Below are 27776 nucleotides of genomic sequence, written 5' to 3' on the forward strand. Positions count from 1 at the left end.
TCTAATTATGACTTCACGATCAAATACAGAGCCGGCCGCAAGAACACCAACGCGGATGCATTGTCTCGAATGCCCCACCTGCCGGATGGGGGGTCAGAAGACGATGACCTTGAAGAAATTGAGTTGCCCGTTGTTCCACCGGTCGAAAAATTACATGTCAAACAACAACAGGCGAACCTGGACCCGCTACGCAGTCAGGGTTGGAGAGAAGCCCAAGACCAAGCGCCTGCCATCCAATTGGTCAAGACCATGATTGAGCAAGGCTCCTCCGGAATGGATCCGGCAGCGCCCACTGAGGCCCAGCGACTGTGGAAAGAACGAGCCCAGCTGTACCTGCACGAGGGGAAGCTGTATCAGGGACTGATCAACCCAAAGACTCATGAGAAGGTCTGTCAGCTGGTGGTTCATCAGGCCAGCGTGCCCAAAGTCCTACGGGCATATCACGATGGCCCCGGGCATTTCGGCTGGAAAAAGCTGGAGATGTTGCTGAGAGAGCGGTTCTATTGGAGTGGGATGCGGGAGTCTGTGGAGGCCTGGTGTCGAGAGTGCGGCCCCTGTGCGCTGAGAAGGAAGGATGAAGTCAGCCAAAGAGCCCCTCTACAGCCAATCGTCACCCACCAACCGCTGGAGTTGGTTGCCCTGGACTACGTTAAGCTCACACCCAGCCGGAATGGGTATACCTATGCCCTAACCATCGTAGACCACTACTCCAGATTCATGGTGGTTGTTCCCGTCAAGGATTTGACCGGCCATACCGCAGCTAGGGCCTTCCAGGCCTACTTCTGTCGACCGCACGGATACCAGGAGAGGGTGCTCACGGACCAGGGTTCAGCCTTTGAAGCAGAGGTGTTTCAAGAGTTCTGCCAATTGTACGGTTGTAAGAAGATTAGGACCACACCATACCATGCCCAAACTAATGGGATGTGCAAAAAGATGAACCATCTGGTCTTGGATCTCCTCAAAGTGATACCGTTGGAAGAGCGGAACCTGTGGTCAGAAAAACTGCCCGACTTGGTCGACATGTACAACAACATCCCCAGTAGTTCTACCAAATGCACCTCGGCCTATCTGATGAGAGCCCAACCGGGCCGGCTGCCTGTGGACCTAGAAATGGGCTTGGAAGCTCCTGAGGCCCTCCCTTTGACTGCTGGCTGGGATACTCGGTGGCAAATCCAATACCGACAAGTCCAGGAGTATGTGGAGAAGAATCTCGGTCAGAGCCGAGAGAAACAAGCGCAACGCTTCAATAAGCGAGCGTCAGCCGTCCCCTTTGGGCCGGAAGATGTCGTGCTGAAATAGAAGAGAAGGACCCATAAGCTGGATGACCAGTGGGAAAGGACCCCGTATGCAGGACCCATCAGTGATTGTCTGAGTGAGTACACCAGTGCCGTCCGGCACCGCACCGCGCAGTCTCTGCACCATAGCCATCTGGCCTCCCTGTTACACCATCGGGCCCCGGGATCACCAACCCCTGCCCACGGAGCGGACAACATCTCAGCTGCACCCTACCATCTCTCCCGGGATCCCCGTTACCAGCAGCGGTGGTGCCATTATCACCACGACCCGTGGGTGGCGTCACAAACAATCTCCCTAACCATACCATCCCCATTTCACTCACGGGTGAGGATCGCGGCTTGAGTCCCCGGGTCCGGTCCACCGCTTGAGCCACTGAGCAGCAGCAGCAGAAGCCCCGGACCCGAGCGTGGCGAGCGCGTCCCCTCCACCTGCGACATTAACACACAGTGATGTCACAGTACAGGGATAATACACACAGTGATGTCACAGTACAGGGATAATACACACAGTGATGTCACAGTACAGGGATAATACACACAGTTATGTCACAGTACAGGGATAATACACACAGTGATGTCACAGTACAGGGATAACATGCACAGAGATGTCCCAGTACAGGGACAATACACAGTGATGTCACAGTACAGGGATAACACACACAGTGATGTCACAGTACAGGGTTAACACACACAGTGATGTCACAGTACAGGGATAATACACACAGTGATGTCACCGTACAGGGTTAACACACACAGTGATGTCACAGTACAGGCATAACACACACAGTTATGTCACAGTACAGGGATAATACACACAGTGACGTCACAGCACAGGGATAATACACACAGTGACGTCACATTACAGGGATAATACACACAGTGACATCACAGTACAGGGATAATACACACAGTGACGTCACAGCACAGGGATAATGCACACAGTGACGTCACAGCACAGGGATAATACACATAGTGACGTCACATTACAGGGATAATACACACAGTGACGTCACAGCACAGGGATAATACACACAGTGATGTCACAGCATAGTGATAATACACACAGAGATGTCACAATACAGGGATAATACACACAGTGATGTCACAGTACAGGGACAATACGCAGTGATGTCACAGTACAGGGATAACACACACAGTGATGTCACAGTACAGGGATAATACACATAGTGACGTCACACTACAGGGATAATACACACAGTGACGTCACAGTACAGGGATAATACACACAGTGACGTTGCAGCACAGGGATAATGCACACAGTGACGTCACAGCACAGGGATAATACACACAGTGACGTCACAGCACAGGGATAATACACACAGTGATATCACAGTACAGGGATAATACACACAGTGATGTCACAGTACAGGGATAATACACACAGTGATGTCACAGTACAGGGACAATACACAGTGATGTCACAGTACAGGGATAACACACACAGTGATGTCACAGTACATGGATAATACACACAGAGATGTCCCAGTACAGGGTTAACACACACAATGATGTCACAGTACAGAGATAGGGATAACAAATAGTGATGTCACAGTAAAGGGTTAACACACACACACACACGTCACAGTACAGGGTTAACATACGCAGTGATGTCACAGTACAGGGTCAAAGACCAGTGGGATCACACCGCCATTCCCCAAAAAATCTGCAGTGTGTGTACTTGGCCTAAAGTAGCGATGTCCTCTTTCGTGCCCCTCACCGCACACACAATATACATTTTCACATGTCTCTCCCATCACAGCACAGGGATAATACACTCAGTGACATCACAGCACAGGGATAATACACACAGTGACGTCACAGTACAGGGTTAACACACAGTGATGTCACAGTACAGGGATAATACACACAGTGACGTCAGAGCACAGGGATAATACACACAGTGACGTCACAGCACAGGGATAATACACATAGTGATGTCACAGCATAGGGATAATACACACAGAGATGTCACAATACAGGGTTAACACACAGTGATGTCACAGTACAGGGTTAACACACACAGTGATGTCACAATACAGGGTTAACACAAACAGTGATATCACAGTACAGGGATAATACACACAGTGATGTCACAGTACAGGGATAATACACACAGTGATGTCACAGTACAGGGACAATACACAGTGATGTCACAGTACAGGGATAATACACACAGTGACGTCACAGTACAGGGACAATACACAGTGATGTCACATAACAGGGATAGCACACACAGTGATGTCACAGTACAGAGATAGGGATAACAAATAATGATTTTACAATAAAGGGTTAACACCCACACAGAGATGTCACAGTACAGGGTTAACATTCACAGTGATGTCACAGTACAGTGTTAACACACACACAGAGATGTCACAGTACAGGGTTAACACACACAGTGATGTCACAGTACAGGGTTAACACACAGTGATTTCACAGAACAGGGTTAACACACACAGTGATGTCACAGCACAGGGATAATACACACAGTAACGTCACAGCACAGGGATAAATACACACAGTGACCTCCCAGCACAGGAATAATACACACAGTGACGTCACAGCATAGTGATTATACACACAGTAACGTCACAGTACAGGGATAATACACACAGTGATGTCACAGTACAGGGACAATACACACAGTGACGTTACAGTACGGGGATAATACACACAGTGATGTCACAGTACAGGGACAATACACAGTGATGTCACAGTACAGGGATAACACACAGAGTGATGTCACAGTACAGAGATCCGGCCTCCCCGTTACACTATCGGGCCCCGGGATCACCAACCCCTGCCCACGGAGCGGACAACATCTCAGCTGCACCCTACCATCTCTCCCGGGATCCCCGTTACCAGCAGCGGTGGTGCCATTATCACCACGACCCGTGGGTGGCGTCACGAACAATCTCCCTAACCATACCATCCCCATTTCACTCACGGGTGAGGATCGCGGCTTGAGTCCCCGGGTCCGGTCCACCGCTTGAGCCACCGAGCAGCAGCAGCAGAAGCCCCGGACCCGAGCGTGGCGAGCGCGTCTCCTCCACCCGCGACATTAACACACAGTGATGTCACAGTACAGGGATAACAAATAGTGATGTCACAGTAAAGGGTTAACACACACACAAAGATATCACAGTACAGGGTTAACATACACATTGATGTCACAGTACAGGGTTAACACACACACAGAGCTGTCACAGTACAGGGTTAACACACACAGAGTGATGTCACAGTACAGAGATAGGGATAACAAATAGTGATGTCACAGTACAGGGTTAGCACACACAGTGATGTCACAGTACAGGGTTAACACACACAGTGATGTCACAGTACAGGGTTAACACACATAGTGATGTCACAGTACAGGGAAACACACAGTGATGTCACAATACAGGGTTAACAGACACAGTGATGTCACAGTACAGGGATAACACACAGTGATATCACAGTACAGGGTTAACACACACAGTGATGTCACAGTAAAGGGTTAACACACACAGATGTCACAGTACAGGGTTAAAACACACAGTGATGTCACAGTACAGGGTTAACACACACACAGTGATGTCACAGTACAGGGTTAACACACACAGTGATGTCACAGTACAGGGTTAACACACCCAGTGATGTCACAGGACAGGGTTAACACACAGAGATATCTCAGTACTGTGTTAACACACACAGTGATGTCACAGTAAAGAGATAGGGATAACAAATAGTGATGTCACAGTAAAGGGTTAACACACACACAGAGATGTCACAATTCAGGGATAACACACACATTGATGTCACAGTACAGGGTTAACACACAGTGATGTCACAAAACAGGGTTAACACACACAGTGATGTCACAGTACAGGGTTAAAAGACTAAATTATATTTGCTTTGTCAGTTCTTGAAGAAGGTCCAATCAGCGACCGAAACGTTGAACTGTTTGAAGTTGCAATAAAATTTATTCTTTTTTCACATCAATTGGAGTGCCTGGTGCTTATTTTTCTTCATATGGACTTGGACCCTACCTGAGCACCCATACCCTCACAGAAGTGCCGTGACAATTTCTTATTGTGATACTTCCTTTTTCATGGGCACTCTGAACAATATGTCTTTTTCCTACAATACAGAAGAGACCTCCCATATATTGGCGCAATCCACCTTATTTAGCGATTTTTTACAATTACCTCCAAGGGAGACTAGGAGTCGAGATCTCGAAAGAGAATCTCGTAATTTGATTAATTTTGAATTACACTGCGCTACTCTATCTGAGTATCTCAGATTACAACGTATTCCACGTGACCTGCGGGTACCTATACGGCCAACCATTTTTCGTAATATACCAGAATATTGTGACAAATTTGAAAACATTTTGAACAAGTGTTCATTGGACTTGATGACCCTGACAATAGAATTTCTTCAAAAAGACATTACAGAGGTCAAAAATCGTATTTCCAACATAGAGGCTCAATTGAAAACCACTTTCACTACTCAGGAGGAATTCTCCTCTTTGAAAGCTAAGATTGACAACTTAGCTCAGCATCGCTGAGAAACTGAAAATAAGAAACGTGCCAAATTTCAGAGGGACGCTGAGGACTATTCACAAAATAGAGTTTATAGTTGGCAAGATAATTTTCGCCCTACTTATACACACTTTTCTTACAGACGTTCTTCATCAGAAAACTCATCATCTAGTTTTGACCACGATTCTCGAAGACCGGAGTACCCCCACACCTTCTTTTTTAGGCCAATGCTACAGAAAACCATCGAGAAAAGGAAGAGGAAGACACGAAGGGGAGGCCAGTGTCGGAGAGGAACCAAGATCAACTCGAACGCTCCGCTCGCAGGTAACACCACTCCATCCTTGGTCGTCAACAATTCATCAAAGACGTTGAGTCCAGCCCAATACTTGTTACAGAAGGGCTTGTCCTTCTGTCCTTCATACAAATACAGCACTTTCCAACTTGAAATGGACATGCAACGATTCTATAGAAATTTGCGTTTGAAAGTTCATTTTGATTCATCTCCTGCTACTTTGCCTCCTCCTGTTAATGCTGCTGTAACTTTAAAGCCACTGGGTTTACGTTCCCCAAGTACCTACCGTCCGCCACACGGTACCCCAGCTTTCGAGACTTTCATCGACTTTGTCAATGAAGCTCTCCATCACTTAAGATCTAATATTGTACAGGGGAGTTTACACTGTCATAACAACATCTCTATTATAGAAAAACAGGCTTTACATAGTTTAATCAGTGATACAGATTTAATTGTCAAACCCACCAATAAAGGGGGAGCAATAGTGGTCATGAACAAAAACGACTAACAGAAATCCGACATCAACTTTCTGATACCAATGTCAATAATAAACTATCTCAGGATCCCTCAAAAAAACTGGCACTTACTATTGCCCATACTATTCAGAAATATGTCATGAATAACACCATTGACCAAAAAACATGTGATTTTTTTACTAAGAATTATCCCATCATTCCGGTTCTATATACATTACCGAAAATTCACAAGGATTTATTTCATCCCCCAGGTAGACCCATTGTGGCGTTTAGTCTACAGACTCTTTACTATCTCCATTGTCCATTTTCTTGGAGAAGATTCTTACTCCTTTGACCAAAAAAGCCAAATCCTTCATTTTAGATACTGGCACTTTTTTTGAGATCATTAGAAGTACCAACACTATTCATCCAGATTCTATTTTGGTGACCCTGGATGTGAACAGCCTTTATACCTGCATCCCACATGATGCAGGTATATCGGTTGTACAAAAAGTTCTCCAAGAGTCTAATCTTGACTCTAATATTGTTTCTCTTTGTGTGGATCTCTTGTCCCTGGTCCTCAGGGAGAATTTTTTTTCTCTTTGAGGACACATTCTACCTTCAGATACAGGGTACCGCTATGGGCTCTAACATGGCCCCTCCATATGCAAATTGTTACGTCGGCATTTTAAGATACGGTCATTTATCCTCATCCTTTGTTCTCACTATACTCTTTGGTTTAGAAAAGATATATTGATGACATTATTTTGCATATGGACGGGCCCGTTGGAGTCCTTAATCAGTTTCAATCAAGACATCAATAATTCTTGGCCTGGTCTTCATTTCTCCATTCATCATGATTCTTTTAAAATCAACTTTTTAGATACCTATGTCATTAAAGACTGTACAGGCGTTTTATCTACTGATTTATACACTAAAATTACAGACCGTAATAGCCTTTTACATTTTGAAAGTCTTCATCCAGATGCCACCAAGAGATCACTTCCCAAATCTCAATTTCAGCGAGTACGGTGGATTGTTTACGATTCTGAAGTACGCTCTGTTCGTCTTCAAGAGATGGAACAAAAATGTATAGATCGAGGTTACCTCTCACATGATCACTTAAGGATCCAACTCTCTATAGTTCTTCTCCTTGGAATGAAGCTCACAAGAGAATCCATTTTGTATATACATTTCATCCTTATGCATACATGATGCACAGGACTATTCGGAAATATTGGAATATTTTACAAACAGGTTATCCATCTATCCCTGAGTTTCAATCTCCCTTTTTACCTTGTTTTCGCTGACCGACTAATCTTAAAGACAAGCTTGTCAGGGCTGATATAGGCCCCTCTGCTCCTCTTACCAAACGATTTTCTTTGGTACCCCAAAACGTGGCACTTACCCATGTTTACACTGTCATCAGTGCAACAATGTAATGAAGGGAGAATACATAAACCATCCTCATTCGGGCCGCAGATACCCTGTTAGGGACTATTTTACTTGCGAAACCTCAAACGTAGTGTACCTCATTAAATGTCCCTGCAGTCTCTTGTATGTTTGGAGAAACCACCCAACATATAAGGGACCGCATTTCAAAACATAAATCCACTATTCGTTGCAAAAATTTACTTTTGCCTATACCATATCATTTTAATATAGCTGGCCATACCATCGCCCAATTGAAATTTGAAATTATCGAAATGGTACAAACTTCTAGGAGAGGCATAACCATTCTAAATTACTAAAACAAAGGGAAGCCTATTGGATCCACGAGCTCAAGACCCTTTCACCTCGGGGCTTGAATCGTGATTATGATCTTGCATCTTTTCTATAAAGACTATGACTAACATGTTATACCATTTTCTCTATTTATCAGGTGTATGCTCCTTCTGGTATTAGAATAGTGTTTGGTATTATAATCACTGCATTACCTTGTGCATTAATATAACGATTAAAATATTTGGTTATCCAGTTTGTACAACTAGATTACAATATGTATTTTATCATTTTGTTTGTATCCGGAAGTATTCTAATTATAATATCTCTTTACAGAATCGTACATGAACCTGTGTTCTGTTGTCCTCGATCCCTCTCCAGTGTCCCAGTTCCCGCATCCCATATGGAATCACGTTCACCTTACCATATACGCCACCATCTGATGTTTGCAGCTATTCATTCAGCTGATTGAGCTGTTTGTCCTTCATGCATGCGCACTGTTCACTACGCACGTCATAGATTTCACCTGTCACTCATTACCCAGAAGGTATTTCTACCCGGAAGTTCCGCCTCTACAATGGCGCTCTCCACTAATAGTGTATACCATGTGATTGTCTCTCTCTCTTCCTGGTTGAGTTACGGTCCGTCCCCACGGCGATTATATGTCTTCTATTTGTTTCTTACTATGGTTGCTTTATCTTATAGTAACGGCAACCTTAGTCACCACACTCTCAACAAGCGGTGGATACCGCATGTTATACTCTTGCCCATTCAGGTAAGTTTAGTCTTATCCTTATATGCATAATATCTTTATTTTCTCTATATGACGACAATTACCTTTACTCATAGTGACGTCAGCCAGATTACCTTATCTTTATTACAAGCGGTAGATACCGCACATCTTTTTTCTGCCCCTTCTGGGTAAGTTTGACCTCATATACATGCATATTCCTTTGCCCCCTGTCTTATATATACCTTTTTATATTCAGTCTATATGCATTCATTCTATTTTTTATTTTTTTATCATTATTTTTTCACAGTGTAGACACCCATCTACCTACATTCCCCTTTTTTATATGTTCAACAGCGGTGGACACCGCACACAGTGTGTTGTTACAAGTATTACTATACTCAGCTACATCTTTTCATAACATACTACTATATAGTTTATATTAGACGTATTCCCTCCTCTGTAGAACAACCTATGCCATTTCTGACCAATCTACATTGTAGCAACTTCTAGTGAACCCTCATAGAAACCTTTCCCACAAGAGGGTTAGGGACAATTGATACATGTTCACACGATATCATAATTGGTTGTCCATTTATATATCAACACGTTGGACAGCTATTGTTCTCTGGTGTCACCTTTGTGATTTCCTACTCCCAGTGATACTAGTCTTATGATTTATAATTTTACATTTCTATACGATATCATAATTGGTTATTTATTAGTACATCAACACGTTGGACAGCTATCAGCTATTGTTCTCTGATGTCATCCCTGCGACTTTCTACTCTTAATGCGTGTCCCCCTTTTTCTTAGAGCAATCCTCATCATTACTGGTTACTGATTCACATACAGTTTGCTATAGGTTAATTTCCATTCAAAACCTTTTTATAACAGGGTAAGAGTTCACCGCCATTGTCCTGTTTTCTATTCTATAGCTGTAACATTGGCATGTCCTGCGCTCGGACAAAATATTTAAAAGTTTATTCTTTTATTTAGCAAAATTATTAAAATCCAGCAGGTGAAATGACATCATAAGGAACCGTACAGAACGCGTTTCGACGCTCAGGTCTTAATCATGTTCTAAAGGTAATGTGTTGTCGGTTTCCTTTTGTAAGATCCACCCGTATTCCATAATTAGTAACACCTGAACAAAGTTCAGGGCAACTCCAGAACTAGTTGTTGCAGGGGATCTGACACACAGAAATAAGTGATTAAAATGATGATAAAATGCAGATTATATGATACAAAATCTGTAAACATTTGTGAATATAATCTTATAGTAAGTTTAAATATATAATAAACGGACAGTAGATAACATATACAATCGATACTGACAGTATTCACTATATAGAATAAAAATATGAAGTCCAATATAAAAAGACAATTACCAATACAATCTATATGATATTTATGATCTCCAAATATTTACTGAAAAGTTGTATGTATCAAACATTGCAAAATATTGAACATATGATAATGTTCTCATAGAAATAATTAATACGAATAATTCAAGAAGGGAAACTTTTTTTTTTTACATGATATTAGTGATATTAATTCCTGAACTAAAACAATCCCATCAATATATAATGGAGAAAATATTTTCAGTAATATAGAGTAAGTTTGCAATATACAGATGATATATCATACTAGCAACCAGAGGTGCAGAGTAAAACTATGCCAGAATGAATATCACTATCCAGTGCCATTCTATAAGGCACCACTAATAATGTAAAATAAGATCCTGGCAGTAGTTCATACCTTGCGGTTGTCGCGTTTCAAAGGTGAAGATCCAGAAGGACTCTCTGTTTCAGAGTTTCCTCCTGTGATCTCCACCCCTAATCGGTCTATGCACCTGTTCAACGCCAGTAAACTCAAAACCCACAACATCACCACCATGTACAGACGCAAAGTGTCTGGACACAGCAGATGAGGAAACCGCAGTCAGGCTGGTGGCGTCAGACAGGTGCCTTCTAATTCTAATTTTCAGTGGTCCTGAAGTACAACCCACATATTGAACTTTGCAAATATTGCAGGTTATCAGGTATACTATAAATGTAGAATTACAGTTTATTAGAGTATTGATATTGTACTCCCTCTGGTTGCTAGTAGATTTGAAAGTTTTTCCTTTCTGAACAAATGAACATACTTTGCAGCAATTTGCCCCACATTTGTAGAAGCCCATCAAATTTATCCAAGATGATTGTTTTGGATTACTTATTTCACTAGTAAATAAACTAGGTGACAATATGTTATTTAGTGTAGGGGCTCTTTTCGCTACACATCTCACATTACCTTGAATTATTTTCTTTAGTTTTGGATCCTCATTTAATATAAGTAGATACTTTTTTACAATAGCCAATATAATGTTAAATTGATTGCTTAATTAGTGGAAAATACTATGTTATCCAAACCAGTACAACCGACGCAGCCCAGGGACTCTGACTCAGGCGGATCACGCCATTATCCAACATTTGCGCTAACATACTCTTGACCTCTTGATAAAGATTCGGGGGAATCTGGCGATATCTCTCTCGGATTGGGGCCCCCGTCTACTGTGGGTACCTCGTGTTCTACCGCCTTTGTGCAGCCAAAGTCTTCATCAATCCTGGAAAAGGCAGACTGATATTCCCATAGGGTAGTCTGTAGCTGGTACACGTGTTCCGGCATTAGCTGAGTTGTATCCATCCCCATCAGCTCTATAATCTTCTTACCATTCCACATGGGCGTGGGTGACTCTTCTTCTGCTGCCTGCATCAACAGAGTCCAAGCAGTCTGGCAGTTTACTTTCAACGTGAACTGATTCTTGTGGAGAACATATTCACCGCACATACACATCGGCCAGTTTTGAGCCCGCCACCAAAGTTGCCTCATGGCTCTGCAAGTTCAGCCACCTCACTGGCACCCTCCCATTTTGTTCAGTGGCTAGCGTCCTGGCAATCATGAAGCCTCCCATGCTTTCGGACTGTCTCACTGGCTCCAGAATTACTTCCACACCATTCAGCTTCCTATGGGTCTCCACCGGCATCAACACCAGCTTCTCGTGACCAGGAGAGATAGTGACAGCGGGGCTACGTGAGACGTACACGGCTCCTACTGCTCTTCCTCCCTCTGAACTTCCACACAAACAGACCACCTGCTGTAGGGCCCTCTGCGTGACCTTATGAGTTGTTGCTCTTTTCGGTATCCTGGGCCATCGCGCTTGAACAGAAGAGAATCCAGTTCCCTCAGGATGTTCATCCCTAGGACCACCGGGAGATTTGGCCTTGCCTGCGTTTTCACAAGTATAACTCTCTTGGTTCCCAGCTTCTGTCGGCACAGTTGCACCTTCATCCATGCGATGCCCACTATTGGAATCTCTTCATTGTTAGCCGCTTTCAGTCTTAATAAATGCCCCGATTCTAGTGTAGCAGCTTCCTTGAAGTACGTCTGAAAATATTCCACCGGCATAGTCGTCGCCCCTGATCCAGTGTCTGCCAGACACGTGACCTTCTTCCCTGCAAACTGTACCTCTAGTACAGGACTCTCCGCAATCAGATCTTCTGAGCAGAGTTCGGGCATTTGTTCTCGGTTCTGCCTCGCAGTATGCCCAGCAACAGCGAGGGCTTCCCTTTTACCATCGTCGCAGTTTCTTCTGTTCTGCCCCTCCGGTAATCTCGTTGCAGATGTCCAATCTCATCTCCAACACTGGATAGGCCCTCTCATCCCACTTCTTGCTACCTTTGTTCTGGGGCCGGCCGCTATTCCTCGTTGTGTATAACGCCGTGATTGCATTTCCACCATAGGAGGCGGCATTTGTCTAGGCATGGGAGCAGAGGGCATATCGGTGCTGGGTATGTTGGTGGCGTCCCCTGAGCCCGCATTTGTTGCATCTGTTCCGCCAGACCCTCCACAGTCTTCTGCAAGCCATACATGGACAGAGTCTCGACTCAATTCCCTTGTGTCAACTGCCTGCATGTGACTCCATTTCAGAGCAGACTTCACATCCAGGATCCGCGCCACTGCCTCTTGTTGGATTTCAGTGTAGGTAACTCCAGGGGTACTCCTTGCCTTCAACAGTAGTTCACTCCTTAACATTTCATTTTGGATCCCCTCAATGAACTGATCCCGTAAAATGCGATCAACCTCGGCCTCAGCGCCCACAGTTACATTCGACTTCTTCTTAATCTCCTGATGCAATTCTTCCAATGCAATGCCAAACTGGATCAGACTCTCTCCGCTCCTCTGGATCCGACCGAAAAACTGTACTCGCAGTTGTATGGCCGCTGCCACATGGTCAAAAGATTTTTCAAAGATCTGAATTATTTCATCTACTGTATTCCGCTGGCTTTCTGGTTTCAGCAGAACAACCTTGAAGGCATCTCCCTCCAGAGTATTTAGTGCGACCTCGGGCTGCAGTTTGGGGCATACGTTGTGCAAGGCAATGGCGTTCTTATCCGGCCCACCCAATCACTGAACAGTAAGTTATACCCATCGACCTTAGCCAGGTGATTGAGCAGCGTGCCCGTTGCAGAGCACCCTATAAGCTGCTCATTGCTGGTCACCAAGGGGGAAGGGGGGGACCTCAAAAATGGTGAAAATCGTTCACCACGGAGAGGTCATCCCAAAACCAAAAATCGGTAATGGTTGATTATCGATGTGGTTCGTCGCTCGTGCGGCAGCACACATCGCTGTGTGTGACACCGCAGGAGCGAGGAACGTCTACTTACCTGCCGCCGGCCGCAATGCGGAAGGAAGGAGTTGGGCGGGATGTTACGTCCCGCTCATCTCTGCCCCTCCGCTTCGATTGGCCGTCCGCTTAGTGACGTCGCGGTGACGTCACTGTGATGCCGAACGTCCCTCCCCCTTGAGGGAGGGATTGTTCATCAGTCACAGCGACGACGCCAACCAGATAAGTGCGTGTGACGCTGCCGTAGCGATAATGTTCGCTGCGGCAGCGATCACACGAAATCGCATGTACGACAGGGGCGGGTGCTTTTGCGTACGATATCGCTACGAATTGCTAGCAATATCGTAGCATGTAAAGCCCGCTTAAGGATAGGCATTCAATTTTACAGTCGAGTCCCTATTAAATATCCGGCATCTGTCTGTAACTATTACACTGTGTGCAGAATTATTAGGCAAATGAGTATTTTGATCACATGATACTTTTGTGTACACGTTGTCCTACTCCAAGCTGTATAGGTTGAGAGCCAACTACCAATTAAGTAAATCAGGTGCTGTGCATCTCTGTAATGAGGAGGGGTGTGGTGTAATCACATCAACATCCTATATAATGTGTGCTTACTTATTCCGCAACTTCCTTTCCTTAGGCAAAATGGGTCAGAAAAGAGATTTGACGGGCTCTGAAATGTCCAAAATTGTGAGATGTCTTGCAGAGGGATGCAGCAGTCTTGACATTGCCAAACTTTTGAAGCGTGATCACCGAACAATCAAGTGTTTAATGGCAAATAGCCAACAGGGTCGCAAGAAGTGTGTTGGGCAAAAAAGGCGCAAAATAACTGCCCATGAATTGAGGGAAATCGAGCATGAAGCTGCCATGATGCCATTTGCCACCAGTTTGGCCATATTTCAGAGCTGCAGCGTTACTGGAGTATCAAAAAGCACAAGGTGTGCCATACTCAGGGACATGGCCAAGGTAAGGAATGCTGAAAAACGACTACTTTTGAACAAGAAACATAAGATAAAACGTCAAGACTGGGAAATATCTTCAGACTGATTTTTCAAAGGTTTTATGGACTGATGAAATGAGAGTGACTCTTGATGGGCCAGAGGCTGGATAAGTAAAGGGGAGAGAGCTTCTCTCAGATGCCAGCAAGGTGGAGGTGGGGTACTGGTATGGGCTGGTATCATCAAAGATGAACTTGTGGGACCTTTTTGGGTTGAGGATGGAGTGAAGTTCAACTCCCAGACCTACTGCCAGTTTCTGGAAGACAACTTCTTCAAGCAGAGGTACAGGATTAAGTCGGTATCTTTTCAAGAAAAACATGATTTTCATGCAGTACAATGCTCCATCACATGCATCAAACTACTCCACGGCGTGGCTGGCCAGTAAAGGTCTAAAAGATGAAAAAATAATAACATGACCACCTTGTTCACCTGATCTGAACCCCATAGAGAACCTGTGGTCCCTCATAAAATGTGAGATCTACAGGGAGGGAAAACGGTACACCTCTCAGAACAGTGTCTGGTGGCTGTGGTGACTCCTGCACGCACTGTTGATCGAAAACAGATCAAGCAACTGACAGAATCTATGGATGGTAGGCTGTTGAGTGTCATCATAAGAAAGGTGGCTAAATTGGTCACTAATTTTTTTGGGTTTTGTTTTTGCATGTCAAAAATGTTTATTTCTAAATTTTGTGCAGTTATATTATTTGTTATTGGTTTACCTTGTGAAAATAAACAAGTGAGATGGGAATATATTTGGTTTTTATTAAGTTGCCTAATAATTCTGCACAGTAAAGCGGGCTTTACACGCTACGACATCGCTAATGCGGAGTCGTTGGGGTCACGGAATTCGTGACGCACATCCGGCCGCATTAGCGATGCCGTTGCGTGTGACATCGATTAGCGATTTTGCATCGTTGCAAAACAGTGAAAAATCGCTAATCGGCGACACGGGGGTCCATTCCCAATTATCGTTACTTCAGCAGTAACGAGGTTGTTCCTCGTTCCTGCGGCATCACACATCGCTGCGTGTGACGCCGCAGGAGCGAGGAACGTCTCCCTACCTGCCTCCCGGCCGCTATGCGGAAGGAAGGAGGTGGGCGGGATGTTACGTCCCGCTCATCTCCGCCCCTCCGCTGCGATTGGGCGGCGGTTCAGTGACGTCGCTGTGACGCCGCACGGACCGCCCCCTTAGAAAGGAGGCGGTTCGCCGGTCACAGCGACGTCGCCGGACAGGTAAGTATGTGTGACGGCTCTGGGCGATGTTGTGCGGCACGGGCAGCGATATGCCCGTGTCGCGCAACAGATGGGGGCGGGTACGCACACTAGCGATATCGGGACCGATATCGCAGTGTGTAAAGTAGCCTTAATAGTTACCTGCACAAACAGATATCCTCCTAAGATAGCCAAATCTAAAAAAAAACACTCCAACTTCCAAAAAGTTTAAGCTTTCATATTTGAGTCTTTTTAGTTGATTGAAAACATAGTTGTTGATCAATAATAAAAAAAACCTCTAAAATACAATTTGACTAATAATTCTACACACGGTGAATAATAGTCTTCGAAAAAAATCTCGCTGGTATTCATGAATTAGAGCCCTAATGTTTATCTGCACAGACATCAAGACCCTGCTACCTGTTTTGGTTACAAAGCCTAAGGATAGGCCATCAATTTTACAATCCTGGCCAACCCTATTAAATATCCGGCATCTGTCTGTAACTATTATATTAGTCTTCGAAAAAAATCTATTTAAATTGTCTATGCTGTGGATCAATGTTACAAGGAGATTTTTGCAGGTTTTGCCAACTGTCATGGTGGTGTCAGGATCTGTGGAAATTATAGATTCTAGTACTCTACATGTTAACTGCTCTGAAGTCCATGAGCAGTGTAGGGAGACACAGGCATTGAACCACATGTTTGGGCAATCTAGCAAGAGTTATTCTCTGGTAGGCTTCTTGTTAATGTCTTTGATCACATGCTGTAGAGGAGAAAGTATCATTTGCTCCCCTTCTGTATATGCTGGCTGGGCTGTTTCATTAATGCCAGCTATAATTTACCTATACTGGTCTGGTTAGGTGTTGTGATCCAGACTTACAGATAGTTGTTGTGCATTATTGCTGTGAGCTGTTGTTGTTCTCTTTTTATCGCTGCCTTCCTGCTCTTGCTTTTCTCTTTAGTCTCTCACTGTTTATTTCTGTGAGTTTGCAATATGTCCTGTCTGTCTTAATCCGTGTTTCCATCATACTACTGCCCCTTCCCTCCCGAGGGGGATAACAGATTTGATCTGGTCAGGAGAATAGTAAGGTATGGGACTCTGGCGTCTCCATCTTCAGGGGTAATCCACAGGTTAGGAATAGCTTAGGGTCCCCTAGGGTGAGGGACAGTATAGGAGCCCCCTTATCCCTCATTATCCTGCAATCACATTGTGACAATCAATCAGATTATTTACTGTAGCACATTACAGAGAACTTAACAAAGATGTAACTCTTAAGGCTGCTTTACACACAACGACATCGCTAGCGATCTCGTTAGCGATGTGACACACCCAGAATATTGTTGCGATTTGCCGAGATCGCACATGGGTCGTTTAGTAGCGGTCACACGTACACATCTCACAAACAACGCTACATCGTTCAGAAATATATTGTTTGACAAAGGCGGTCATGTGGATGTTATTCGTCATTGGCAGGGTGTCAAACGTTGCAATATGTCTACTGCGTTCCAAACGACAAACAATATTTTGAAACTGAACGATGTGTCAACGATCAACGATTTTTTTTACCCTATTTGCAATCATCCGGAGTCGCACGTAGGTGTCACACGCAACGACGTCGCTAACGATGACGAAAGTGCGTCACGAAAACTGTAACCCCGACGACATATCGTCAGATAAATCGAAGCGTGTAAATTGGCCTTAAGATGTCGAAATTGGACAACACAATCAGAATACATTTTTTCCTAATTTAATTTATGAGGTTATGGTTTAAAAAAGTAAATGTACTTTCAAGATAATATCTTTAAAAAATAATAATATTGTGTTTATTTTTAGCCGATGACTGTATTGGGAGTTCAGATGGAAATCTTATATCTTCAGAATTTATAACAGATGCTGAAAGTATCACTCATGATGCATATGAAGAGCATGCTGTTGTCCCAGATATACCTCCAGTCCTTCCTAGGAAAGCTCTATCATCTGATGTTTTCAAACAAGTTCAAAATTCCGATTTATCACAGAATTGTCAGCAAAAGAAAACTTACGGAAGGGATGTGGAACATGAAATGGCTCATACAAAGGAAAAACCATTTTCATGTTCAAAATGTGGGAAATGTTTTACCAAGAAATCACATCTTGTTAACCTTCAAAAAGTTCAGACACATGAAAATCCGTTTTCATCTCCTCAATGTGAGAAATGTTTTGCTCGAAAATCAAACCTTATTGATTATCAAAAATATCAGACTGGGAAGAAGCTATTTTCATGTTCAGAGTGTGGGAATTGTTTTAATTGGAAATCAGAACTTGTCCGGCATCAAAGATTTCACACAGGGGAGAAGCCATTTTCATGTTCAGAATGTGGGAAATGTTTCAACCAGAAATCAGATCTTGTTAGGCATCAAAGGTCTCACACAGGAGAGAAGCTATTTTCATGTTCAGAGTGCGGGAAAGATTTTAGTCAGAAATCAAACCTTGTTTTGCATCAGAAAATTCACACACGTGAAAAGCCATTTTCATGTTCAGAGTGTGGGAAATGTTTCAACCAGAAATCAAATCTTGTTATGCATCAAAGATCTCACACAGGTGAGAAACCATTTTCATGTTCAGAGTGTGGGAAAGGTTTTAGTCAGAAATCAGACCTTGTTAGACATCAGAAAATTCACACACGGGAGAAGCCATTTTCATGTTCAGAGAGTGGGAAATGTTTCAACCAGAAATCAGATCTTGTTATGCATCAAAGATCTTACATAGGTGAGAAACCATTGTCATGTTCAGAGTGTGGGAAAGGTTTTAGTCGGAAATCAGACCTTGTTAGACATCAGAAAATTCACACACGGGAGAAGTCATTTTCATGATCAGAGTGTGGGAAATGTTTCAACCAGAAATCAAATGTTGTTAGGCATCAAAGATCTCACACAGGGGAGAAGCCATTTTCATGTTCAGACTGTTGGAAATGTTTTATTTGGAAATCAGAACTTGTTATGCATCAAAGATCTCACACAGGAGAGAAATCATTTTCATGTTTAGAGTGTGGGAAATGTTTTATTCGGAAATCAGAATTTGTTGGGCATCAAAGATTTCACACCGGGGACAAGCCATTTTCATGTTCAGAATGTGGGAAAGGTTTTAGCCAGAAATCAAACCTTGTTTCGTATCAGAAAATTCACACACGGGAGAAGCCATTTTCATGTTCAGAGTGTGGGAAATGTTTTATTCGGAAATCAGAATTTGTTGGGCATCAAAGATTTCACACCGGGGACAAACCATTTTCATGTTCAGAATGTGGGAAAGGTTTTAGCCAGAAATCAAACCTTGTTTCGCATCAGAAAATTCACACACGGGAGAAGCCATTTTCATGTTCAGAGTGTGGGAAAGGTTTTAGTCAGAAATCAAACCTTGTTTCGCATCAAAAAATTCACACACGGGAGAAGCCATTTTCATGTTCAGAGTGTGGGAAATGTTTTATTCGGAAATCAGAACTTGTTGGGCATCAAAGATTTCACACACGGGACAAGCCATTTTCATGTTCAGAGTGTGGAAAATGTTTTATTCAGAAACCAGACCTTGTTAGACATCACAAAATTCACATAGGGGGGAAGCCTGTGTGAAAAGGCTCCACCGTGAGTGGTTCTAACCACACAAGGGGTTTCACCAACAGTAGATATAAGATATATAGGTTTCAGCAATTCAGTAGCATTAGATCACATTCTGCTGATCCTAGTGTGTCTTCTCCACTGCTAGCCAGTGTTGGAGACAATAGTTCACAAAACATTGTCCAAGCGAGCCCTCCTGTATGGACCACTACCCCCCCTACAGTCCTTGAGAAATACTCATCTCTTCCTTCTTCTATTGAGGTTATTAAAGTACACATTTCTTCTATTGCTCTTATAACTACTAGAACAACACTTATGGGGGCAAATACTCTGTCCTTGGATGTTAATAAGGTTTTTGATACCAATACAGACAAATTGAACACTGATACACAACAGTATTTGGCTATCATTCAGACGCAAAAAATTGAGGAAAGAGAGATCTGTGGTTTCTTTGATGGCAGCTAATTCCATTAAGGAGATTGGAATAGTTGACTCTGTATCTAAAAGTACCGTCACACATAACGAGATCGCAGCTGAGTCACGGTTTCTGTGACGCAGTAGCGATCCCGTTAGCGATCTTGTTATGTGTGACACCTACCAGCGATCAGGCCCCTGCTGTGAGATCTCTAGTCGTTGCAGAATGGTCCAGGCGATTTTCTTCAAAGGCGATGTCCTGTTGGGCAGGACACATTGCTGTGTTTGACATTGTGTGACAGGGTCACAGTGACTGCTGAGATCGTTATACAGGTCGCTACTGCGACCTGTATTGTTCTGCATCGTTGGTAAGATCTGACTGTGTGACATCTCACCTGCGACCTCCCAGCGTCTTACCTGCGATCTCTATCAGGTTGCATCGTTTTCGGGATCGCTGGGAAGTCGTTGTATGTGACTGGGCCTTAACCCTCTGGCATCTGATACATATACCACTGTTCCTGTGATGCAATTGCTATGTTGTTTCCTTATCACTAATCGAGTCCCTCCGATGAGAAAGGGTTGCTACAACATAAACGGTAATGTTGATGCATATTTCTGTTATTGTATAAGATTCTATGATTATAAAGTAGTTCTAATGCCTATGTACCATTGACTATTCATGTGCTATTAAAATATATAGTATCTTGCTATAAAGAATCTTAGTATTAATGCCTGATTAGGATATCAGTGAGCGCTTCGTAAGTACAAGCTTTCAGCCCCCTTTTTAGGAGAATTTAGCAAGACACCAATCTTGAGCAATACTAGTGTAGACTTCCTCGATCTCACCATTTTCCACGATGGGAATTGCATTCTGACCAAAACGTTTTTTAAAAAGGTCAATGTAAACAGTTATGTTCACTATAATATTGGGCACTACTATAAATGGATGCGCAACATACCATCCAATCAGTTTAAGCGAATAAGAAAAAATTGTACCCTGCACACTGATTTTGTGAAACAGTCCAAGATCCATTCTGAGAGGTTTTTGGACAAGCAATATCCCAAAATGCTAATCAAAGCTTTTGTTGATTTTAGCAAATTGAAGCAGGGGGCTTTAATTACATACAAAACAAAACTGTCTGATTGTGATTATTCCCACAGTAACAATTTTGTCACTACTTATTGTTCTGGCAGCATAAAAATAAGGAACATTTTACAAAAACACTGGGCCATTTGGACTAATGACCCAATATTGGGTAAAATGCTTCCCAGGTTTCCTGCACTTACGTTTAGAAGAGCACCAACACTTTGCAATCTTTTGGCCCCCAGCAGGTTAAAGGTTGGGGGTGACAGTAGTGGACCGGTTATTAGAACAGGGGGTTCAAACAAATGTATGACACCGCCAGGGGCGTACATAGAAATCATGGGGCCCCATAGCAAAAGTCCCGAATGGGGCCCCCCATTAAAAAAAATACAATAAAATATTAACATAATAAACAGAATATATGTTGCTGGGGGGAACATACAAGTTACTAGGGGCCAGTGGAGGGCATACAAGTTATTGGGGGCATATATACACATTATGAATTAATCTTTATTCTAGCCAGGCTACACATCTACCAGTCCAGTAAATAGACTATTACTGGGCGCGGCTCCGTCAGCAGAGCACCAGTCTAGGCCGTGCTATGTGCCTGTCCTCCTGTTTTGTGACTGTGTGTGATGCCTGATGCTCATAGAGCACCACAGCGCCTGACACTCGCAGAGCACCACAGCACCTGACACTCGCAGAGCACCGCAGCACCTGACACTCGCAGAGCACCACAGCGCCTGACACTCGCAGAGCACCACAGCGCCTGACACTCGCAGAGCACCACAGCGCCTGACACTCGCAGAGCACCACAGCCCCTGACACTCGCAGAGCACCGCAGGGCCTGACACTCGCAGAGCACCACAGCACCTGACACTCGCAGAGCACCACAGCGCCTGACGCTCGCAGAGCACCACAGCGCCTGACGCTCGCAGAGCACCACAGCGCCTGACACTCGCAGAGCACCACAGCGCCTGACGCTCGCAGAGCAACGCAGGGCCTGACGCTCGCAGAGCACCACAGCGCCTGACGCTCGCAGAGCACCGCAGCGCCTGACGCTCGCAGAGCACCGCAGCGCCTGACGCTCGCAGAGCACCGCAGGGCCTGACGCTCGCTGAGCACCGCAGGACCTGACGCTTGCTGAACACCGCAGGGCCTGACGCTCGCTGAGCACCGCAGCGCCTGACGCTTGCAGAGCACCACAGGGCCTGACGCTCGCTGAGCACCGCAGGGTCTGACGCTCGCTGAGCACCGCAGGGTCTGACGCTCGCTGAGCACCGCAGGGCCTGACGCTCGCTGGGAACCGCATAATACTACTATATATTGCAAAATAATGCTGCCACACCATGACCAAATATCACCACATTGAGTCTGAATATAACCACAATCCTGTTACTGAGCAAAGCCCACTGCACCAAGACCTGTGGGTTCACACCACAAATCCCCAGGGATAATACACACAGTGATGTCACAGTACAGAAATAATATACAATGGAACCTTGGTTTACGAGAACAATCCATTCTGGAAGTGTGCTTTTAAACCAAATTACTCGTTCAGCAAAGCAAGATTTCCCACAGGAAATCATTGCAATGCAGACAATTCCTTCCATAACTTGTTCAATGTCCCATCCTGGTCCCCTATTGTGCCATTCAACACACACACAAACACACACATATTATTCTCACCTTACCTTCCATTCCATCGCCGGCCTCCTGGTTCTTGCAGTTCGCGGGTACAGGCTGTGTATCGGGTAACCATTGCGATCGATGCCGGATCTTCCGCTGCCAGAGTGCTGACGTCAAAGGCAGGAGCCACTTGCCTCTGGCTGGTCAACGCGCTGCCTTTGAGAAGCGGCTGACAGCGGAGGTTTCTCCATCGTCACGATGGTCACCCGATACACATCCTATACCGGTGAACTACAAGATTCATGAGACCGGCGATGGAATGGAAGGTAAGGTGAGCATAATATGTGTGTGTGTGCGCGCGCGCGCGCGTTTGTGCATGTTTGTGTGGACTGCAAGAGCGGGTCAGAGCGTGGTTAAAGTACAGAACCGGAAGTGTGTGCAGTGAGTATTTGCTCGAATAGCAAAGCTTGTTCGTAAACTGCGTTACAAATTTACAGCAAGCTTTGCTCGTATAGCGAAATACTCGCACACCAAGTTACTCGTAAACCGAGGTTCTACTGTATATACAAAAAAGGGGTGCACACCCAGACAAAATCAATAAAACCGCTGCATGATCACAATATGACCAAAACAGAAGAAGAAAAAAGTTCACACATAATGGATGCCACTTAAAAAAGAAGGAGCCAGCACGATTTCTATACTGTATTGATAAATGGAGATTTTTAGCAAAACATTGCAATATTTTGAGCCACCCCGCCAACGTCACAGCAAATCCCATGGGGCAGTCCTACACTAAATATTATATTTTATTAATGGATGCCACACCAGAAAATGGAAATGCTAGATATAAATATAACAATCTTTATTAAATCCAAAAGGACAGTAAAAACACATAATAAAATTATTTAAAGGGAATCTGTCACCAAATTTGGGGCCTATAAGCTGCAGCCACCACCAGTAGGCTCTTATATACAGCATTCTAACATGCTTCATATAAAAGAGCCCAGGCCGCTGTGTAGAACATAAAAATCACTTTATATTACCTACTACTCGCCTAAGGGGTTGGTGCGGTGCAGATCGGTCGGACGGGTGTCTCCGTTCTCTGGTACCTTGTCTTTCGGCCATCTTTGTCCTCCTTCTTCTAAAGCCTGGCTGCATGACACGTCCTACATCTTCCACACTAGCTGGCACTGAGGCCTTGCGCAGGCGCACTGATCTGCCCTGAGCAGGGCAGATTAAAGTATTGTAGTGCGCCTGCGCAAGACCTCAATGCCGGCTATTGTGGATGACGTAGGATGCGTCATGCACCCAGGCTTCAGAAGAAGGACAAAGATGGCCGAAACAGGAGGCGCTGGTACCCGAGTACAGAGACACCCGTCCGACCGATCTGCACCGCACCGACCCCTTAGGTGAGTATTATAAAGTCATTTTTATGTTCTACACAGCGGCCTGGGCTCTTATATACAGCATGTTAGAATGCTGTGTATATAAGAGCTCACTGGTGGTGGCCGCAGCTTATAGGCCCCAAATCTGGTGACAGGTTCCCTTTAAAAAGCATGAACAAATCCCAAATGACAACATCCGCAAAAGTGTGATAACCTACTGTAATGCAATACCCATATACAGTTAATGCGCTTAACAATTCAAAACATGGAATAAGTATGTGCAGTGCCACACCGCTAGCACAGAGACATACGTAACTAAATTCAACTTATTCTGTACTAAACCAGATATGGGCACTGCAGAAGGATTAGTATAGAAGAGAAGACCGTCAGATAGCCCTGAATAATGCTCTGTGCAACAGCGCATGGAGCAGACCCAGTATATCAGATAAGGCACTTATAATAACCCACTCTTATAATAGGCCCATAAACAATAATGCACAATAACAATACATACATTAAATTTGCGTCGTGCTACACAGGCAGCACAGAGTCATACGTATTGCTTAATTACAGGCTATTATAGCTCACTGCTAACATGTCAGGGCATCCATATGATCCAATCTAATAACGAAAAAAGTAATACATAGGATCCTATACCCAGTATGATGATCCACTGACCCAGGAACTATCAATCCCTGTACAGATATAGATATGGGGCGAGTGTGTTGTAGCTGTTCTGTTTTGTCACAAGTCAGCTTATGGGATCACCAGTGAGGTCTACTGAATTAGGCCTCTTCAGACCTAATCAAGATCGAGCGCTCGGAGAAAAAGACCTGCATTCATGTGGGCATGATCAATTTTCTGTTTATTCAGCTAAGCTACAGTTTATTTATACCATTTACAGATCAGTGTGATATTGCAAAAAAGGCTTCTAGCTGGACTTTACAAGTTGCTCATATGACCTTTTGTTTTAGCAAAACAAAAATGTAGAGTCATGCATATGAGATAAGAAGAAGATAAGAAGAAGATAAGAAGAACATTTAGAGACAATAATAATCCTTGAGCCTGTCTCTTATTCCGAAGGCTCCATAATGACTATGAACTACCATCAGATATACTTACTAATAACAATAAAATATCTTTAATGAAGAAATAGAGAAACTATTAACCCTTCTATATCAAGTGCAAAAATACGCCAAAAAGAACAGAAATATACATGTGCCAGGCTAAGAGAAGGGGGTAGAGGACTGGGATAAATTATCTGTGCAGTAAAGCATAAAGCAGGCCTGATGAGCCTGATATAGGTGCTGTAAAAGACTATTAGAGTAAAAGGGAAACGTCAGCAAGTAAACGCTCTGTGCAACAGAGCATGAAGCAAAGCCAATATACCAGCGCTGTGCAACAGAGCATGAAGCAAAGCCAATATACCAGCGCTGTGCAACAGAGCATGAAGCAGAGCCAATATACTAGCGCTGTGCAACAGAGCATGAAGCAGAGCCAATATACTAGCGCTGTGCAACAGGGCATGAAGCAGAGCCAATATACCAGCGCTGTGCAACAGAGCATGAAGCAAAGCCAATATACCAGCGCTGTGCAACAGAGCATGAAGCAGAGTCAATATACCAGCGCTGTGCAACAGAGCATGAAGCAGAGTCAATATACCAGATGTGGTGCTGCAGAGGGGGTATCAGAGTAGGAGGGAAGCCCCACGCTTATTGTAGTGATACATTGGGCTTCCCTTCTACTCTAATACCCCCTATGCAGCACCACATCTGGTACATTGGTTCTGCTTCATGCTCTGCGCACAGCGCTGCACAGAGCATTTACTTTGCGCTTGTGGATGGTACACCTTGTTTGTACACCATGTATCTTTTAGTACAGATATTACACATAGGGATGGCACAGCACAGGGCAGTTTCTCTAGTGTTAGGCTGCTTTCACACCTCCGGTTTTAGCAGAGGCGGCCAATCCGGCTCTAAAACCTATGCAACGGATGCAGCGACAAAACCGCATCCTTTGCATAAGTTTTTGACATGCGGCCCGTCCGGTTTTTGCCACTTGCGGCAGGCTACTGAGCATGTGCAGTGGAAAAAACCGCATGCGGTGTCCATAGGCACGCATTGCAAATCAAGCCGATTCGGCCAAATACGGCGCGATGCGTTTTTTTTTACTGGACAAAAAAATATGCCAGGCAACGTTCCATCCGGCCGCCGCATCGGCTAAATCTGCTGCATGCGTCAAAAACCGGACGGAACGCAAGCCCATGCGGCACAATACGGCACTAATGTAAGTCTATGCAAAAAAACCGCAACCGGCGGCAAAAAAAAACCGGTTGCGGTTTTTCTGCAAAGCACCAGATTGTGCCGCACAGGAAAAACCGGAGGTGTGAAAGCAGCCTAAGGCAGACATTTGTACATTATTATACTCACCTGCTCCAGTGCTGGGAGAGATGATGTCAGTGGCTTCTGCCTCCACTTCCTGTGGCTCCTCCTGGCTGTGCTGTTCTGATCCTGTCATCGGCTTTTTCTCTCTGGTTCTTCTGTTCTCAGCTTTTTCTCGTTTGCTTAGCTCTCTCTTTCCTCTGCTTATTCTGCTCTGTTGTCTCTCCTTGCTCTGCTTTTATTCTGCTCTGCTATCTTCTTGTCAGGTCTGTGCTTATTCTGCTCTGTTGTCTCTCCTTGCTCTGCTTTTATTCTGCTCTGCTATCTTCTTGTCAGGTCTGTGCTTATTCTGCTCTGTTGTCTCTCCTTGCTCTGCTTTTATTCTGCTCTGTTATCGTCTTGTCAGGTCTGTGCTTATTCTGCTCTGTTGTCTCTCCTTGCTCTGCTTTGATTCTGCTCTGTTATCTTCTTGTCAGGTCTGTGCTTATTCTGCTCTGTTGTCTCTCCTTGCTCTGCTTTTATTCTGCTCTGTTATCTTCTTGTCAGGTCTGTGCTTATTCTGCTCTGTTGTCTCTTCTTGCTCTGCTTTGATTCTGCTCTGTTATCTTCTTGTCCGGTCTGTGCTTATTCTGCTCTGTTGTCTCTCCTTGCTCTGCTTTTATTCTGCACTGTTATCGTCTTGTCAGGTCTGTGCTTATTCTGCTCTGTTGTCTCTCCTTGCTCTGCTTTGATTCTGCTCTGTTATCGTCTTGTCAGGTCTGTGCTTATTCTGCTCTGTTGTCTCTCCTTGCTCTGCTTTGATTCTGCTCTGTTATCTTCTTGTCAGGTCTGTGCTTATTCTGCTCTGTTGTCTCTCCTTGCTCTGCTTTTATTCTGCTCTGTTATCGTCTTGTCAGGTCTGTGCTTATTCTGCTCTGTTGTCTCTCCTTGCTCTGCTTTGATTCTGCTCTGTTATCGTCTTGTCAGGTCTGTGCTTATTCTGCTCTGTTGTCTCTCCTTGCTCTGCTTTGATTCTGCTCTGTTATCTTCTTGTCAGGTCTGTGCTTATTCTGCTCTGTTGTCTCTCCTTGCTCTGCTTTTATTCTGCTCTGCTATCTTCTTGTCAGGTCTGTGCTTATTCTGCTCTGTTGTCTCTCCTTGTTCTGCTTTTATTCTGCTCTGCTATCTTCTTGTCAGGTCTGTGCTTATTCTGCTCTGTTGTCTCTCCTTGCTCTGCTTTGATTCTGCTCTGTTATCGTCTTGTCAGGTATGTGCTTATTCTGCTCTGTTGTCTCTCCTTGCTCTGCTTTTATTCTGCTCTGTTATCTTCTTGTCAGGTCTGTGCTTATTCTGCTCTGTTGTCCCTCCTTGCTCTGCTTTTATTCTGCTCTGT

At 44.3% G+C, this 27776-nt stretch overlaps 1 protein-coding gene across 1 annotated transcript in view; it reads left to right on the forward strand.

Annotated features, from left to right (window-relative positions):
* LOC142313098 (uncharacterized) overlaps nucleotides 1-20527 on the forward strand; it is a 131331-nt gene extending 110804 nt beyond the window's left edge. Inside the window, 2 exon segments of the mRNA XM_075352083.1 lie at nucleotides 5982-6498; nucleotides 17763-20527. Of these exon segments, the coding sequence (XP_075208198.1) occupies nucleotides 5982-6498; nucleotides 17763-19526 (2281 nt within the window). The 3' untranslated portion in view covers nucleotides 19527-20527.
* Nucleotides 20528-27776: the final 7249 nt, after the last annotated feature.

The sequence above is a fragment of the Anomaloglossus baeobatrachus genome, chromosome 5, assembly GCF_048569485.1.
Source record: "Anomaloglossus baeobatrachus isolate aAnoBae1 chromosome 5, aAnoBae1.hap1, whole genome shotgun sequence".
Classification (NCBI taxonomy): domain Eukaryota; kingdom Metazoa; phylum Chordata; class Amphibia; order Anura; family Aromobatidae; genus Anomaloglossus; species Anomaloglossus baeobatrachus.